This window comes from Pholis gunnellus (assembly GCF_910591455.1).
Source record: "Pholis gunnellus genome assembly, chromosome: 12".
Classification (NCBI taxonomy): Eukaryota; Metazoa; Chordata; class Actinopteri; order Perciformes; family Pholidae; genus Pholis; species Pholis gunnellus.
Window position 1 is genome coordinate 22287725 of NC_136539.1, and position 15618 is coordinate 22303342.

Genomic DNA, 15618 nt, shown 5'->3' on the forward strand with positions numbered 1-15618 from the left:
CTGTGATCCATGCTGTGATTATGAAATGTCAGACATTAACAAAAACAAAAACATTTGTTATTGGATTGGAACCCAACATCTGCTTTTGGGGAAAAGTGGGCAAATCAAAGTTTATAAAATTAATAGAAAATAATATTTTCTGTATTATTATAACTGCTTCAAGACATTTTTTAAATCATGCATATCGGTGAATTTGCATTATTTATTATTATTGTATCAAAGTGTGTTTAGCACCACACTCAATGTCATAATTCACTTCAAATAAACTGGTTTCCACTGCTTAGGTTCACAGTTTATTATCTTAAATGAAACAATGAGGCCAATAATTCAGAACACCCACTGCAGAAACATTTAACATGGATTGCGTCACTGCAACTTGACTTCATTTGGAACAGGCAGGCCTTTCACTGCAGCCAGGGCGTTTTCCACCATCTTCTCCACGATCCCTCTCGCTGTGTCGTAGGTATTGATCCCGATGTGGGGGGTGATCAGCACATTAGGCAGGCCGAGGAGCGGGTGATCCCTGCACAGCATGAAGCAGAGGGGGATGTTAGGAGTGAGCAACGAGTGATACATTAGTCTCGGTATATTATGTATGATTCTGTTTTTGTGTTTTCAGTGCAGGAGACCTTGGTAAAGGTTCAGGATGAGTCACATCTAACGCCGCTGCACGAATTCTTCCCGACTGGAGAGCTTTGACTAACGCATCCTGGTCCACAACGTGACCTGAGGCATTAAAAGAGCATTATTGTTGTTTTTTATTAACGTAATAATCAACGCAATCAATGCAGTCTAGTAAACCCGTTGTTCCTATACCTCGGCTGATGTTCACCAGTGTTGCTGTGGGTTTCATGAGTGACAGCTCTCTGTGGCCGATGAGGCCCGTCGTGTCCGAGGTCAGTTTGACAACGATCACGACAAAGTCCGACCTCCTCAGCAGGTCATCCAGGCTCCGACAGTAACTGGCTCCAACTGCCTGCTCATCGTCTACACTCCTGAACAGAATAATGAATGAGTGATTGCCCTACAGAGTGTAATCAACGTGGTTAATGAGAGCGCATCCATTTCTCAAGGGAGGTTGGTTTTTAATAAAGAATGGATGCAATCAGCTTCTTTTTTCCTTTTCAAAAGCAAACAAACGTGGCTACGGTTATGTTTCCATTAGCCCTGTAAGAAAATTGCTACACCGTTAAGCGTTAGCTGGTAACCGTATGTAAATGTTTGATTTCCTGCACATTCCTGTGCGTTGTGTGTTCACACTCAACAATGTAAACTCTCAAATACGGTTGGTTATGTCTCCAAAAACAAAATCCTTAAATAAATGTATAGTAACACAACCATGCTGTGGTTGTTTTTTGTACCTTCTGGTCCTGTTGTGATACAGGATCTTCATTTCAAATCCTTTGCTTCTTTGGGCAATTTTGTAACCGATCTCTCCCATTCCAACGATCCCCAAAGTCGACCCTGTGACCTCAACTCCCATGAGGCTTTGTGGGAAGTGGATGGTCTTTGGGTCAACAGCTATTCGATGACCTGTGACGGAAAAATTTTATTATATTTAAATTGAATTACTTTACAACTTTACTACAAATTGTAATTAATTGACTTACTGTATTACAGATTCCCATTGTGTCTAATCCCTCACTGGCTTCCCAACAAACGACTTGTGTTGGACAAAATAATATACTGAACAAACTGTCATGGTTGGGTATAAAATAACTCTGTGAACTAAGTAAACAACGTAACATAATTACTGAAAAGTCTCTTACAGAGCTGTAGGTCTTAAGTTTGTGAAATTGCATGAATGTAAACCTTCGGTCTCACCTTCCAGGATCTTACGAGCTGATGCCAGGAGCAGACCCATGGCGAGATCCGCACTGGCATCGCTGACTACGCCGGGCGTGTTGGCCACCTTCACCCCGAGACTGTTGATGAACGGCACATCCAGGTGGTCGGTGCCCACTCCTCCGCTGGCGACCACTTTGAGGGAGGGGAGCGATCTGAGCAGCAAAGGCTCGGCCGCGGGTAAGTACTTCCACATTAACAGGACCTGGATTTTGGGGCCGTGGAGCGCTGGGTTTTGTAGAAGCTCTCTGTAGCAGACGAGTTGGAAGTGTTGTTTCAGTATGTCAGCCAACTCTTCAAGGTAACCGTGGTCACCCCCCAACTCTGAGACCAATGCCCACGGCTTTTCCTCCTCCATCGCCTGGTGTGAAAAAGCTGAAGGAAAATAGAGTGTTCAATAAGTACGCTAAAGCGAGATCTCGTCACTGCACATCAGGACACGCAAAAATGGAACATATTTCAACAAGCAAGCGTAGAATTCAATTTATTCAGAAAAAAGCTAAATGCATTTTTCTGTCGGTTTAAAAAATAGAGCTGTTATTTAAAGCATAAAAAGCATGTTAGCCCAAAATTATTAGCAAATAGCATAATTCTTTTTAGGAAACTTCCCATTAAATTATTGAGAAATTACATCAAAGTGTCTTTTTATTCTGAGTTAGTTTTACGAAGAAGAGACTCACCTTTTTAATCCAAGCTCGAGTTTCAACCCTTCAGTTTCCTCAGACTGATCAGGTAGAAGCTGAATGCTTGGTGGTTTGTTCTACTAACCTTTGACCAGCGTTGTGTTGTCCTTTTCCTCAGGAGAAGTTGGAGATTAAATGTAGTTAACTGATGTGAAAACCACACCAAGGGCAACCTTCACCCTGCAGCATAAAGAGGTGGCGGGGGGAGGAATGTTGTGCTTGGTTTGTTATTCACAAATAATATCTAATGAAGCAAGGAATCTGTCTGTGGCCTTCGCACATTTCCAGAACTGATCATCCGATCTACTTCACACTTGGTATGAGTATTGCTCGGGATCCCGTGGAGTGCTATGTCGAATTTGGTGCAATTTGGACACTGAGCACTGATAAAACACTTTGACTAAACAAACACAGCTCATTGCACGCAGTTCACTTTTGCGGTGGATTCTGGATACACTAATTTAACAAACCAAACTTTTTATTTACCTTCCTTGCAGGACGTCCGGGAGCCAATCAGTCGGCCCGCTCCGAATTCATTTTTTAAATATGGTTATTGTCAATACCAGTATATCACAACACCCATAATTGAATGTTTCTGTGTATTCAGGTGTGAACTGGATATGCGTCCGGTCTGTCCGGTTGGTCCACCACTTACAGACCCCCCCCCCCCCCCCCCCCCCCTCAGTCTCCACTATGAAGCTCACATGTTTAGTTTGACATGTCTTGAAAACTTTGGCTCAGTCTTTCATCCCGGCCCCTCCCCATTGGCTACCGCCTTCAATGAGGGAGGCAAACTGAGCGGGGAACGCTCAGCTGCAGGGAAGCAGCTCCGCATGAACATGGCCTGGATTTTAGGGCAGCTGGGGGTGTTTGTAAGAACTCTCTGCTACAGAGAATTTAAAGTGTGGTTTCAATATGTCTGGTTGGTCCTTTTTCGTCACCTTGAGGCATCAAACACAATGATTAGACATCAGAAATACTCAAACACAGTGTTTGACAATGTCAAGGAGGGGGCAGAGATGGAAACAGTAAAGTTTTATCTTAAAGCTGTTTGATTGGCTTTGATAACACAATGTGATGTGCACTAGTGGATATTCATCTTAACTGGTTAAAGAAGCTGCCCTCATATGTAGTTGGATATTTAGAACTGTGTGTGCTTTCCTGTGTTGTGTTTGATTGTGGGTGGAAGGTGTGGAGGGATAATACAGCACAGTATTACACAGTGTTGCATCATGTAGAGTCACAATAAGGACCAGTTTCCAAAATGCTTAAGTCAGTCAAATCTCCTCTCATTAATCAAACAGACATTAATGGACTATTATAAATAACACCAATGAGATATTTAAAAGCTGCATATGAATAATGATACATTTCACCAAGAATGTATGATCTCACAAACAGTGCGAATGGACTCACAATGTGCACCTTGTTTAGCTTTCCTTCTGCCCTGGAAGAACTAAACTGCTAATGAACTATCTCGTAGTTGTGCTGTTGTGCTCATTGACTGCTGTTTCCACAAACCAATAACAGCTTATTAGACGGGATTGAGAATGGTGAAGAATTCATGAAAAGTAGTGACGGTTGCACAAATGGCAACAGAAGAAACAGCTGGAAGTGGGGCTTCAGCACCTCCTGCAAAACAACTGTAGCCTATACCTGTCGAGTATTGTCACCTTCATGTTCAAAATGTCACACAGCAACGTGTAGCTGTGGAAGGGTGAGACGATCATAGAGACTCAAGGACGCAACGTCCAGTTCTGAAAAGGGAAGCCAATGCTTCATGTGTTAAACCTGCATTCTCTCTAATGTCCACCAGGGGGCGACTCCTCTGGTTGTATAGAAGTCTATGAGAAAATGACTCTACTTCTCTCTTGATTTATTACCTCAGTAAACATTGTAAACATGAGTTTATGGTCTCAATCTCTAGTTTCAAGTCTTCTTCAATACAGCATGATGTTCATTTAGTAAATGATGGTCCATTTAGAGTCACACAGACCATAAAGCAGGAGATGCTTTACATTTGTTACAAAATGTTAAAATACATTTTAACATTTTGGTTCAGTTGTACTTAGTTCCACCTTCTTTTGTCAGTTCTAGTAGCAAAAAAACAGGATGGCGTCGACCAAAATGGTGAACTTGAGGCTTCGAAATTTAGCCCGTGAACCAATGGGTAAATAGACTCCATAGATTCACATGCAGTTGTTTCAGATTTTCTTCATTTTCAGGCTGGTTTGGTGGATTTGGAACCTGTCATGGTTAAACGTATGATAATGATACTTGTTATCTAGAGAGGTTGGAAGGAGACAATGTTTCTATGTGGGGCTGGACTGTGCTGCTTCTTTGAAGGATCAGTTATATTAGTTCCATGTTTTTGTTCAGAGTTTTGGGTCTTCTGTTTGTTCTGTTTTTCCTTGTTTTCCTTGTTTTACTTTGATACTCTCCACCTCTCCTTGCTGTGGTGGTCTGCTCAGCTCTCATTGTCCTTGCACTGTCCCTCATCATCACCCTCCTTTCCCTTTGTATTTACTGTCTGTGTTCCCTTCTCCTTGTGCCAGTTCGTCATTGATCTTTGTTCCTTGTATGGAACGCTCCAGCATGGTGTTTAACTTCTTCTTGTGTTTGTGGAGGTTTCTTGCCCGCTTTTGGACTCTCAGGCTGTAAGTAATGTTTGTTTTCAAATCATTGAACTCCTGCTGCCTCTGCATCAGTTTGTCTGCGTTTGGGTCCAATCCTGCAATTCCTTCTCAGGCTTTACAGGGACAGTGTTGTTCCTTAATGTGATTGTCTCCTGTCTGGATCTCCAGGTGATGTGGTGGTTCACTTTTACACTCTGATCTGTATCTTTAGCTTCTATCTTTTATCTCTTTTTTAAAGCTGTTTTCGCTGCTGAATCAGTTTGACAGGCTGGATAACGGTGAAGGTTCCAATTCTCTTCGCCAGATCATCTATTGTGCTCTGTAGCTTTAGCGTTCCAGAAAATGTCTGTTGTTTTTTTTTGCTTTATCTGAGCTGTGGTTGAGTCCCCACATCAGAAACATTAAAGGTAGACTAAATATCAAGAAAAGCAACCCAAAGTAATCCATCCAATTATTGATCTGACTGAAAATCCTGTGCTTTCATCTCCACGGAGCGGTGGGGCCTTGTTGGTCTTGATTCCTTTCATGTTTGACTCCTAATTCCTTCTCAGTAGGCTTGCTATGCTTGTTCCTCTATTTATTATGCAACTCTTTTGATAACAGCAAGTGTTGCTGATGGGGGGGGACATTTCCATACCCCTCCTCGTTTTAATATGGAGAGGAAAAATGACTGCACGGTTCACTAATGGCCTTGTCTTGAATCTTCAGAAACATACTGTGCATTTGGACCATAAAATCTAAAGACTCCATTTGCCATTCCCTGCTGCTAAAGCCCTGCTGAGCTGACACAGTTTTTCATTTCCACTAATGAAAAGTAAAAGGAATGAGGTGCTGTATGGATTATAAATTCAAGCAGGATTGCAAAACTGTATGAACAGATTTATGAAGTTAGGTCAGAAAGTTGTCTTTTGTAAACCACCACTTAAAAAAAACACTTTATTTAACCCGTCATTTTGTTACTCTAATATGTCAAAACACAATGTTTTAAGGATTAATTAAATTATATAACGTATAATTATGATCCCAAAGTTATTATCAAAAGCAAGTAGTATTTAAGCTTTTAGCCTATCTCAGTCTTTTCATGAAATACTCTGTGGAAATTACAGTATCTTATTCTCTGTCAATCATTATTGCAGAGTGAAGCTCGAATGTGTTTAATGTATTCGTCAAGACAGCAGGGCCCTTTTTAATCTGTCTTTTTAGCAAGATCTTTATCGTGCAGTTAGAAAGCGATCAAAGACAGATCAGACACGCAAGAGAGAACTTTAAAGGTGCTAAATTTGAAATTCAGAGCAGTAATTCAGCAGCAAACAACTGTTTGTAATGTGAAGATACAGTGGAGTAATACCTCTACCTGAGCAGAGAATGAAGGCACTCTTCCTCTGTGTTTGTTGTTATCCGAGCTTCTCTGTGCTGTTTGTTTACACAGCCATGCATGTGACTTCTAGTGTGTGTGCTCCACTGGCTAGCTAATGGCCGCCGCTCAGCTCTGCACTCATACAGTGGTCACTGCTGATAACACAATACCAACCAACAGCGTCGTTGCGGAAGTATGGCGGCCACCCTCTAGTTATCCCTCAGATAAACACCGGTAGCTCTGTCAGCATTGTTCCCACTGTTTAGCTTCTATAGCCGCCGGCTTAGCAGTCTATGTTGAGAGCCTTGTGGAGAAAATTCCTATATCATAGATATGCTATATATGCTAGATATGCTATATATATATATATATATATATATATATATATATATATATATATATATATATATATATATATATATCTACGTGTTATCCTGTAACTAAAGGTCCATATTATGGTCACCTGCTGATGCCACAAGTCCTCCAATGTAAAGAACTAAATATATTGGCAATACTGTCACTTTTGACAGCTATAAAATTATTAATTTGGCCATTTTACGATGTGCCACTGCAAAGACTGAAGAGTCAAATGTTCCTCTCAAGTGTGGTTCACTCTCATCGCTTTCATCATCATTTTCAGCCGCAGGAGGCAGCTGTTATCAGCAAAAGAAGCTCTTAAAAACCCAGTTAACACTGACTGCTTAGGACCAATGTGCAAACAGATACAGTTAGCGACTAGGTTGTGAACACAGTGGAGCATTTAGCAGCTAGAGAAGCAGACATTTCCCTCAGGAGTTGGTGGAGATAACAGAGCTAAAAGGAGAGTGACTGTTGGACTTGACTTCAAAATGATGCTTGTGTTGCTTAATATCTGCTTGATGTGTAACATGCAGGCTTATGGTGTGGTTACATTTACAAACTAAAACTGCTTCGTTGAGCTTAAGAAAACATCATAGTTTGAGTAAAAAATAAACAATTCTCATGAATAAAACAAGACTATTAAGGATATGAATACAAGAAGAGCACATATAATTATGATGGGAGCAAAAGAGGAAGTGAGATTATTTGGAATAAAAAGTAGTTTTGTTGACAAAACCTAAAGTGTTTTGTTTCAGTTCCGAACATTAACTTTCACTTTCACAGCCGGGGTGCAGTTTGGCCCATCTGAAGCATTGGAATGGTAGTGATAACCATTTGTACACCCATTCAATCGGCTGATAACATTTGAAGAGTCTACATCCATGTTAGCAGCACCAGAATTATCAAGCTTCATCCTCTGGTACCTTCTTACTAAATTACCTGGCAAAATGCATCAGTAGCTGCAAAAAAGACCTTTCAATAAAAGCCATGAATGTCAACACAACGGTGCAACAGAAAGAGTCAGTCGATCCCCAAAGTCAGTACGATTCAACCTGTGGGGACCATGATCGACTAGTCGTATTGGGCTTTCGAGCCAACAACAAACGCTGTTTTTGTATTTGGAGAACAGGTTTGCTTGAAAGCTCTGGGAGCTACATTAATGAACCACTGAGCTTACATTCTCTTTGACAAATTTGCTTATAGTTCCACATGCATAATGGAGAGACACTGAATTATGAGGAAAAAAAAGGATGTAACCAGAATAAGCTGGGTGGTTAGAAACAGAATCTGTGATGTAGAAGACGTATACAGTGCAGTAAGACACAGATCAGGGAAGATTACCCCCTTTGGAGATTCGCTGAAAAGTGAAAAAATCTGATCTGTGAAGAAAAAAAAGGAAAATCTAAACCGAGAGCATCTGAGTAAACAAACTGCCTAAACTGTAAACCAAGCATGACCGAACATGAGTCAGAGGAAATCAACTTTTTCTACTTTACTTTTTGAGTTGAGGAAAAGGTTACAGTTAGGTGGAGTTTACTCTTGTTTTTTGAGGCAGCGAGGGAATTTGTATCTCAAAGTTGAACCAGCTTGAATTGTTTTACCGTGTACTGTACCTTTCATGAGCCCGGAAGAACACTATCAAAGTGCTTCTCACTGTCTTTATTCTACCATGCACTGCTTCTTGCTGAAAAGAAGCTTTGAAATCCCACTGGAAACTGCAGCTTTTAGTCATTCTTTATTCAACCAGCCTCAAACCGTAGTAGAAGAATTAAAAGGAATCAACAAGAGGAATTCCTCTGTACAGACATTTACCTGAGATTTGTGGGTAATATTTCCTCTAAAGGCAAATCAAAGTTACAGGAACAATAGCGTCTGCACACAGAGGCTCAGGGGAGCCACTGCTCCCAAATCAGTTTGTAAGACTTTGATAACACTGGAAGAAGACAAACTGCTTGAGTTTAGTCAGGGAATTATTATGAGGGTTTATATTTATAACCACGCGAACAGAAATATGAAATGTCTCGAAAACTACAGGATGGATTGCCATGAAACTTGGCACAGATCTCCAAGGTGACCAGGGGATTAATCACAATGACTGGTGATCTCCAGACTTTTCCTCTAGTGCCAACAGCAGGTCAAACGTTTCACTTATCCACTCGAATACTGTATCTAAACATCTGCAGGATGGATTGGCACAACATTTTGTCAGGATATTTGTGGTTCCCGGTTGATTTATGATACTGACTTTGGTGATCCAGTCATGTTTTTTACTGCAGGACTCACATTTGTGGTTTAGACTGAAATGTCTCGACAACTATTGGATGTAGTATTATGACATGTGGTATTCATATTCATGTCCCCCGCAGGATGAACTGGCGCCATCATCAGGTCAAAATTTAATTTAACACCTGCGTAAACTAGTGATGTTCATATCAGCCCTCAACCGCACGTTAGCAAATGTTAGCATGTTGACACGCTGATCTAAGATGGTAAACATGGTAAAGCATGATACCTGCTTAGCATCAGCATGTTAGCATTGTCATTGTGAGCATGTTAGCATGCTGATGCTAGCATTCGACTTGAAGGCGGCTACAAACACTGTAGCAACATGTTGACAGATTTGGACAGTTCTGTATTGGAGGACTGATTTAATGAGACACAGGTGCTAATAAACAGCATTTTGCAGAGCAGCCATCTTGGATTTTGATATTGTTGTTGATTATCCGAGTCAGAAACCCAACTCCTGACTGGTAACTCAGAAATTCCGACTTTCCAGCTAAAATGGAATGCAGCGTAATACACAGGATTCAGAACTTTACTAAGGTATAGTGGAGTTCTCCTGGCTTTGTTAACACAGCCGGACCAGCTGCGAGGGCCTCTTTGTAGGCTGCCGCTCTGCACTGAGCTCATACAGCTGTTTCAGTCAATAACGCCGTCCCAACTGACCACAGAAGCTCATTACCCACCTTATAATTACCTTTCTGTTAAACACCTTCAGCTCTGTCAGCACTGTTGCTATAGTTTGCAACGTAGGCTATTGGCACAGACTCATTTTAACATACTCTTATATTGTTTGTTTGTCATATTCTAATTTTTCTATTTTTAATTGTGTCATGTACTGGTGCACTGTGTTTATTGTCATGCACCAATCACCAAGTCTAATTCTTTGTATATGCAAAGATACTTGACAACAAACCATTTCTGATTCTGAGCAATCAGCCGCCGGCTCGCTGTCGCCATGTTGAGAGCCATCGAGAGGCAATCGAAATGCTCGCAATCTGGTAGGAAGCACGTTTGAAGCACCGCTGGGATAATTTACAGCTTCTCAGAGCGTCTAGTGTCGCTGTAGACTCTTAGTCTTGATATATGACAGCACTAGGTGAGTGTTTCTGTTGATATTTTGTTTCTTTACTTATTATTAGATTAGTAAAATGTAATAATAATAATATGGCATTACCTAATTCACTCACACATTTTATGTATTCAGTCATACTATGAACTAATCACGGTTATGATGAAAATCATAGTTTCTACTTGGAAGTAATTTTTTATTGTGAAATTGAATCAATGAAAAATAAGACATCTCTCACAAAAAAACAAGTGTCTACAGAAACCGAGCGATGCCTGCAGATGTCAGAGTAAGCCTCGCTGCTAAACACAGTCGACTGCTAGATAAGCATCCATCGCCCGAGGACAGAGTTTATGTGTGTGTGTGTGTGTGAGTATGTAGGAGGGCTGTTTAAAGTAGGCACACTCTGTAGGTGAGGGGGCCGTCGAGGGGCGAAAAGCATTTTCTCTTTTAGCGTTTTCTTTTTTTTTTTTAAAGCATATGAAGAGGGAAAGAGCAGTGAGTGCTGAACACCGCTCTCCAACGTGTTGGATTTATCTCTTGAGCCAGCAGTGTGCTGAAAATAACACATTTTAATGTTGGTTACATTTAATTCCCATTTGCTGATTAAAGATGTTGGTGTAATGTGGTTCTTATCACCTTCGCTCTCATTGCTATAATAATGTATGCTGTAGTTTTAAATCAGTAAGGGATTGCCGATCTGTTTGGCCAATATTGACCTTGGAATTTGATATTAATACCACATCAGTGCTGTCTAAATGGGCCTAATAGGCCCCAGTCTGATGATGAATGAGCACTTGCTGTTCCCTGGGCTGACCTATAAGGAATGGACACACAGGAACTAACCTTTCAGCTCATTTACTGTAGCTTCAGGGTGCTTTCACACCTCACCTGCTTGGTGAGCTCCAGCTGAACTCCGGGGCGGAGCCAGACGTTGGGAGCATTTGGGGCTCGGCCCAAACGTCTCTCGGCGGAGATATCTTTTTTTTCCATTTACAGTAGCAATATGCACTAGATAAAATAATCCCTAAAATCTGTTCCGTATTTGGGAAAAACATCAAGGAAAAGAGCCCACATCCTATTTTGTTTTCCAACTGTCTTCATGCTTCTGAAATCAGAACACAGAAAATGTGCCAAAAAGAGGCAAACATTGTCTGATGTTACTGTTTTCAAGTTACATAACACAGGGAGGGTAGGAATTTGGCATAAACAGCATTAATAACCTTGAAACCTATTTTTGTTCTAATAATTCTAATAACAGAATGAGTGTCAGCGCGACTGAGAGGTTCTGACACAGTTGAAGGTATTTATTCAGACTGGTCTCATCCAGCGTTCAACAATCATGTTGTGTGTTATTGACATAATGCAGGAGGGGTGGATGGGTCAAGCTAACAGCGATCTCTCAGCCAGGAGATCGCTGTTCGTTCCGCGTGTAAAACGAGAAGTCAATGTTGATTCATTTGTCCCGTAACTTTTGTACTTCAGTAGCAGCACTTTCGTAATTATTTCAACCCAAAGAACGATCTTTTCCTAAACCTAACTAAGTCGTTTTGTAGCCTAAACCTAAGTATTTCACAATGTTTTCATAGGTATACCACGATATTCTCCGAACTACGTGGTTTTGTTGCATATTACTTACTAAATTGTTTCCTGCGAAGACGTTCTTGTTTTAATGAAGATGGCAGCCATTTTTTATTATAATCGTCATTGTACACATTGTACATATGAAATGTAACCTCTACATTTAACCCATCCCTAGCATCCCGAGCATCCCTAGCATCCCTAGCATTAGCATCAAGGTCAACACCTGATGAGCAGCAGCTCCCACCCCATGCGGGACGCCCTGGCAGCTCTGTGCAGCTCCTTCAGCCGCCGGCTGATTCCCCCCCGGTGTGTGAAGGAGAAGTACCGCAGGTCCTTCCTTCCTGCTGCCGTCAGGCTGCACAACCAGCTGTGCTCCCAGTAGACCACACAACACTAACAACACCACAACAAATCTGTGCAATAATTACACTGTGCAATAAAAAATATATGTATTATATTTAGTTATTGCGGATTTTTGTACTTTTTTACTTAGTTGATATTCTTTACTGTTTATTACTTATTTATAATACTTGCCTTGTTTGCACTGCTGTGATCCTGTAAATGTCCCCACTGTGGGACTACTAAAGGATTATCTTATCTTATCTTTGTTCGTACATTAAAAATTGATCACTCATAATTAAGTGGATCATGTTATTGTGTTCTTATATATTTACTTTTAATTGCCCGCTGATAATTGAAGCTAACATAGAGGTCACTCTCTGATCACAGCGGTAATAAACAATGTGTTACCTTTTAAAAATTCCCCCAAAGTTAACTTTAAATTTGTGACATTTTGGGGCGCCACGAGGCTGACCTAACCTGTCCTTTAAATTGACTCTGAGTGAGAATGCTGTTTTTATGAAAGAAGAGGGACGGACCGGTGAGCGTCTGCAGGGACTTTGGTTTGACAGAGAGAGAGGAAAAAAGAAATCAAAGTGCTCTAATGTGTTTTACAGAGAAATCCAGGGAGAATCGATTCGTCTAAACCAAAACGCCGGGCAGTTTTCACACCAAACCTCTGGGTTGTTCTTTAGGGTCTGTTTATACAGTTTGAGCTGTGAAAGAACAAAAAAAACAACCCGGTCCAGAGTGCTGCTGTTATTTCAGCCCGAGTTAAGAGGATAGATGAACTAAATATCTTAGTAGCAATCAATGGATATCGATCAATCCCCTGAAATGCTTTCATTTCAAGCATAGTATGGACCGAATTGTAAAGTGGTTTGTCGTTAATGGAGAGAAAAGGGTACAAAATGGGTACAGCGCTGTATGACTCGTCCTCTCTGAACTCTCTGGACTATTTTGGTTCATGAAACAGGAAATACAAGAGGAAAAGGATTCAGTTGGGGTTCAAAACCTTTTGAAATCAAATACGAATCCTGCTTCGTCTCATTTTGTTGGTGGAGATTTATTTAGCTTGTATTTGGTTTCTGTTAAATGTTTTATGGAAGTTAAACTGTTTTGTGCTTTAAAAACATAATCTTACCATAAAATGTTTGTCAGTGAACAGTCAGTATCAACATTTTCATTTGTTAATTAACGTTTCTATATTATGTTGATTTGATAAGCATTATGTTTTACACAAAATAGATGAATTATTTGTTGCAAATGTATACATATATAAATGAATGAATTTAATGTCCCTCATACCAAATGACGTCCCAACACATTTAAACTACACTCTTAAGTTACAAGGGAAACGCACGTTCACCCGGATTACAGTCGCAGTTTTCAACAATTTGGAGAGTTTGAAACACATGGTTAAACGTTGTCAATTGAAACTAAACGTAGAAACACTGCAGAACTACTTAGTTAGGTTTGGGCAACAATACTATTTGGTTGCATTCATTAAAAGAACATATCGGTTTGACTTAAAATGACAGACAACAACAAAAGAAAAACTAAAAAAACATAAACAAACGTTTTGTGTTTTTTGACTGACCCGACCCTCGGACCTTCTCCCTACTCAGACTTATAGGGATTCATTTTAAACTTATTTGTGATACTAATAAAGTCAACATAATCCAACACAAAATATGTTTCCCTCAAAAATTTCTTCACAATCAAGTCTGAAGTCATTTGAACAAATGTGACTTTTGGATGGTTTGTGCAGCTCTTTCTTTCATTGCTCTCTCAAGTTTCTCTCCTCTCTCCTCTGATCTCTCTACACTTATGAAGCAGATTAATAAATCTGCACAATATTGAGCTCTAGTTATATTTTCAACGCTCTCGGTAATATATTCTGAGACACCCAGTAACGATAGCACATGGGGGACATATATTAAGACCGTTTGTAACATTAATTATTAAATAATTGTTAAAAATGTCGAGAAAAAAAAGACAAATCAGTTTCAGTTGTTGTGTTATATCTGAGATTTATTTACATTTTTTTATTTTATTAACATTTCAACTGTGTGTTGCTCATTGTATTTTGTGCAGTATACGGTGGTACAACATGTAATCAAGCCCAACCGGTCGACAACATTAGTATAAAAAGCATGCAAGTTCGGTTTGTTACATGAACAGAGAAGCATTGCAAGAAGAAGCTGGAGCAATTGTAAATCAATCTAACGGCTGAGATATTAGATCAGTAGCGTAACCAGTGGACGGTGCAACGGTGAGAGCAGCATGAAATTAGATTTCAGGGAGGCAGAAACCAGTGAAAGTGACTGGCTTCAGTCAGAATATCTGGCAGAAGAGAAATATGAGGAACATTCACCTTATAGGACATATTTTTTAGGCTTTTGCTTCACGGTCTGTCACATTGGGGGTAAAAAGGAAAGACGGAAAAACCTCCTTGGATTGGAAACGTTCCTGATGTCGTTGACATGAAAACATCTTTAGTTAAGATTTCATGTAAAATCGTAATATTCTCAAAAAAAATTGTAAATATCAACAACAACAAAATATAGTAAAATATCCCAAAATTATAACAAGAATATATTTTAAAAACAATACAAAAAAATATCTGAAAAATATTAAAAAAGAAAGTAGTTAAGTTAAATCAACTTAAAGTTAAATATATAGGTCTAGAGGTACCACGGTCACTGGCTGTCTTTGGGCCTACTTACCTCGTAGTTTTGATAATTAATAACTCAGCCTTATTCCAAACGACGCGCTCAGAGCTGGATTAAAACCCAGAGTTCTCCTCTATGTTACAGATCATACGCTGATTCAACTTAAAAATGTAAACAGCTTTTTTAGATACTTTGCAGCCTCAAGTTGGACAACTCTGACTAAGTTAAAGGCCTTCATTAATTCAGGTTTTCATTGTTGATGGCGCTGCCCTCATGTTCGCCTGTATTGGCCTATGATTGTTCAACTGTTTAATACCATTTTTAAGCGTCCCTTTAAATCTTGGTGCAAGGACCTGCTTGCTGGGACTCATTGATACGTTACCTGCTGGTTTTTGTAACTGAGCTTCTAACTTGTGCACTCAGTAAAGTATCCTCGTCATGTGGCTCCCACTTTAAAATCGGTGGCTCCATACTGTTAAAAGTATCATCCCTTTTGAAGCTTCCTCCTCCGCCTTAAAGGATAAACCCGCTCAACTCTACAGGAACTGTGACCCCTGCTTTTAAATGCCACAAAATCTCAAAGGATGAAGTCAAGACTGAGAGAACCGGTCTGGAAAAAAGATGTGGAATTATAGATTGGCATGATGTTGAAGTGAAAAGTTGTATCAGGTAACTGTTCACTACTGATTCCCTTGTTGTGGTCACTTTGTCATTAGGAGTCTCTTTGTGTCTCTTTTAGGTATTTTTGAGTCTCTTTAGTCAATTGGTTCTTCGGCCTATTTTCAGTCTC

The 15618-nt window shown here is 40.0% G+C and overlaps 1 protein-coding gene across 1 annotated transcript; it reads right to left on the reverse strand.

Moving 5' to 3' along the window:
• Window positions 1–366: 366 nt before the first annotated feature.
• On the reverse strand, window positions 367–2203 carry LOC306704435 (putative 2-ketogluconate reductase; the record flags this gene model as incomplete). The annotated part of the gene is made up of 5 exons (XM_079170788.1): window positions 367–523; window positions 630–726; window positions 817–995; window positions 1362–1533; window positions 1825–2203. The coding sequence occupies 5 exons, from the start codon at window positions 2201–2203 to the stop codon at window positions 367–369; spliced, it is 984 nt and encodes a 327-aa protein (XP_079026914.1).
• Window positions 2204–15618: the final 13415 nt, after the last annotated feature.